Here is a 1,787-nt window from a genome sequence, read left to right as displayed (position 1 = left end):
TCAGCAGTCACATTTAAAAAATCGCAACTTTTCAGCTAAATTTAGTGTCGACTACAAATTATCGCAGTCTGGAGGAAACAGTTGAATCCTACGACCTTGAAAATATAATTGAAATCGCATAAAACCCCGTTTTTTTAAGTGAAAAATCTAATCCTGAAATGACGGTTTTGCACTTTTTAGCCTGGCGAAAAGTTCATAACAACCGATAGCCTAAAAATTCGATAGTTTCAAACCATTGTCAGGCTAGATCGGTGTAGCCGATAACAGCTTCTATCTTTGTCAAAACTGCCGAAAATAACGGTAAGTAAAGAACTTACCGCAAAACTCAAACAAAAGCTTACCTTAAAGAGTCATGGCCTGGCATAATAACGACAGTCCGCAGACTGGGCATGTTCTTGCTCTGGATCTTCCCTGGATCGCTGTTCAGAATATCCGGCGAAATATCCGCCAAATGATGGTAATAATCCTGTTTCCTGTACTGAGCTGGACACACGATCCCCTTAAGCCCCACTGAATTTATGCAGTTGCGAACCTCCTCAGCCACGTAGGATGGGTTCAAGTTAACCTAAGCCCAGGGCGGAGTTCAATGAAAACTGGGCGTTTTTCCTTCCCGGGTAAGGCTTACCAGGATGTATCCTCCTCGGGCGCAAGCCATATGAGTGACATACCATTCGACCAAATTGGGCGCCCAGAGCCCGATGCGATCGCCCGGATCGAGCCCAATGCGCCTAAATCCAGCGGCCACCCGATCCGCCTGATCCAGCACCTGTTGAAATGTTAAAGTAACCTTTTGGGATCTGGAGACGATTGCTGGGCGATCGCCGTGCCTTTGGGCGGTGTTTTCCAAGATTTTTCCCAGAGTGAGGGCGCGCAATGGTTCGCTTACTGCATTGTGCATGTAGCTGGGCGTGCTGTAGCTCCTGCAACTTAGGTCAAAATCACCGACAAATTGCTTAAAGCTTGCTCAATTTACTTTCGAAATAACGCCAAACACTTGAAGCATAGCTGGCGCTCCCGAATTGTCCACATTTTCGATTCGTGGCTTCTATTCGACTATTCTTTGGATATCAGCTCGGTTATCATGGACTTACAATCATTAACAAATTGATAATGTTGACTGTGCCGCAAGAGATTGAATGCTTTGAGGAATGTTTTCGACCTCCTCACTAGGCACTCATTGATTTATTTTCCAAACAAATACTTAATGTACACGGTGCCCCAAAAATTGCGTTTCATTGATTTCATTGATTTCACTTATTTTTATTTATTTCGCTGGAGAAAACAGTTTGTGACAAAAAACGTTCTAAATTGAACGAGCGTTCAGCGCTGTTCCACATGTTGCGGCTTAGAGTACAGTCCTTTGGGCATTTATATTCGGACAGTCTGTATATTATTGAAACACGAAAGGCAAATATGGTTATTTAAACATCAGCCTGTGCAAACTGTCTGTTAATTGCACATTAATGTGCTGTAGCCGAATAATGTGTTTAATCATGTTAATCGTGCCTATTCATTTTGTCTCAGATAAGAAAAACTATCTTTCTTGATAAGCAAATTACAACAGTTTTTAACTTTGACCTGGTAGTGGCAAACTAATAAATTGATAGGAAAGGGAGCATAAAAATGCGATAATTAACTGATATAAAATGCGATTTTTACGGAAAAGCACCATAGTCAAAGAGTTGAGTATAAAAAATGGTGTGCGTCACGGGACGCTCGACAGAAGTGATAACTTCATAAATTAATAGAAACTATAAAATATTGAACTTGTTTAACGCATGATGGCA

General features: G+C 41.5%; 1 protein-coding gene across 2 annotated transcripts in view; it reads right to left on the bottom strand.

The window, feature by feature from the left end:
* Positions 1-1,168, bottom strand: part of LOC109538574 (medium-chain acyl-CoA ligase ACSF2, mitochondrial) — a 4,031-nt gene extending 2,863 nt beyond the window's left edge. Inside the window, exons 1-3 of one of the 2 annotated variants that reach the window (XM_019905845.2) lie at positions 974-1,168; positions 626-926; positions 342-565 (exon numbers count right to left, since the gene is read on the bottom strand). In XM_019905845.2, coding sequence (XP_019761404.2) covers positions 342-565; positions 626-926; positions 974-1,029 — 581 coding nt within the window. In that variant the 5' untranslated portion in view covers positions 1,030-1,168. The remainder of the gene's footprint in view (positions 1-341; positions 566-625; positions 927-973) is intronic. The other variant, XM_019905846.2, reaches the window with a different exon arrangement.
* Between the last annotated feature and the right edge of the window lie 619 nt (positions 1,169-1,787).

Source organism: Dendroctonus ponderosae, unplaced genomic scaffold, assembly GCF_020466585.1.
Source record: "Dendroctonus ponderosae isolate FM_Combo_2020 unplaced genomic scaffold, Dpon_F_20191213v2 Dpon_F_20191213_3, whole genome shotgun sequence".
Taxonomy (NCBI): Eukaryota; Metazoa; Arthropoda; class Insecta; order Coleoptera; family Curculionidae; genus Dendroctonus; species Dendroctonus ponderosae.
This window is presented reverse-complemented; position numbering and strand designations above follow the sequence as displayed.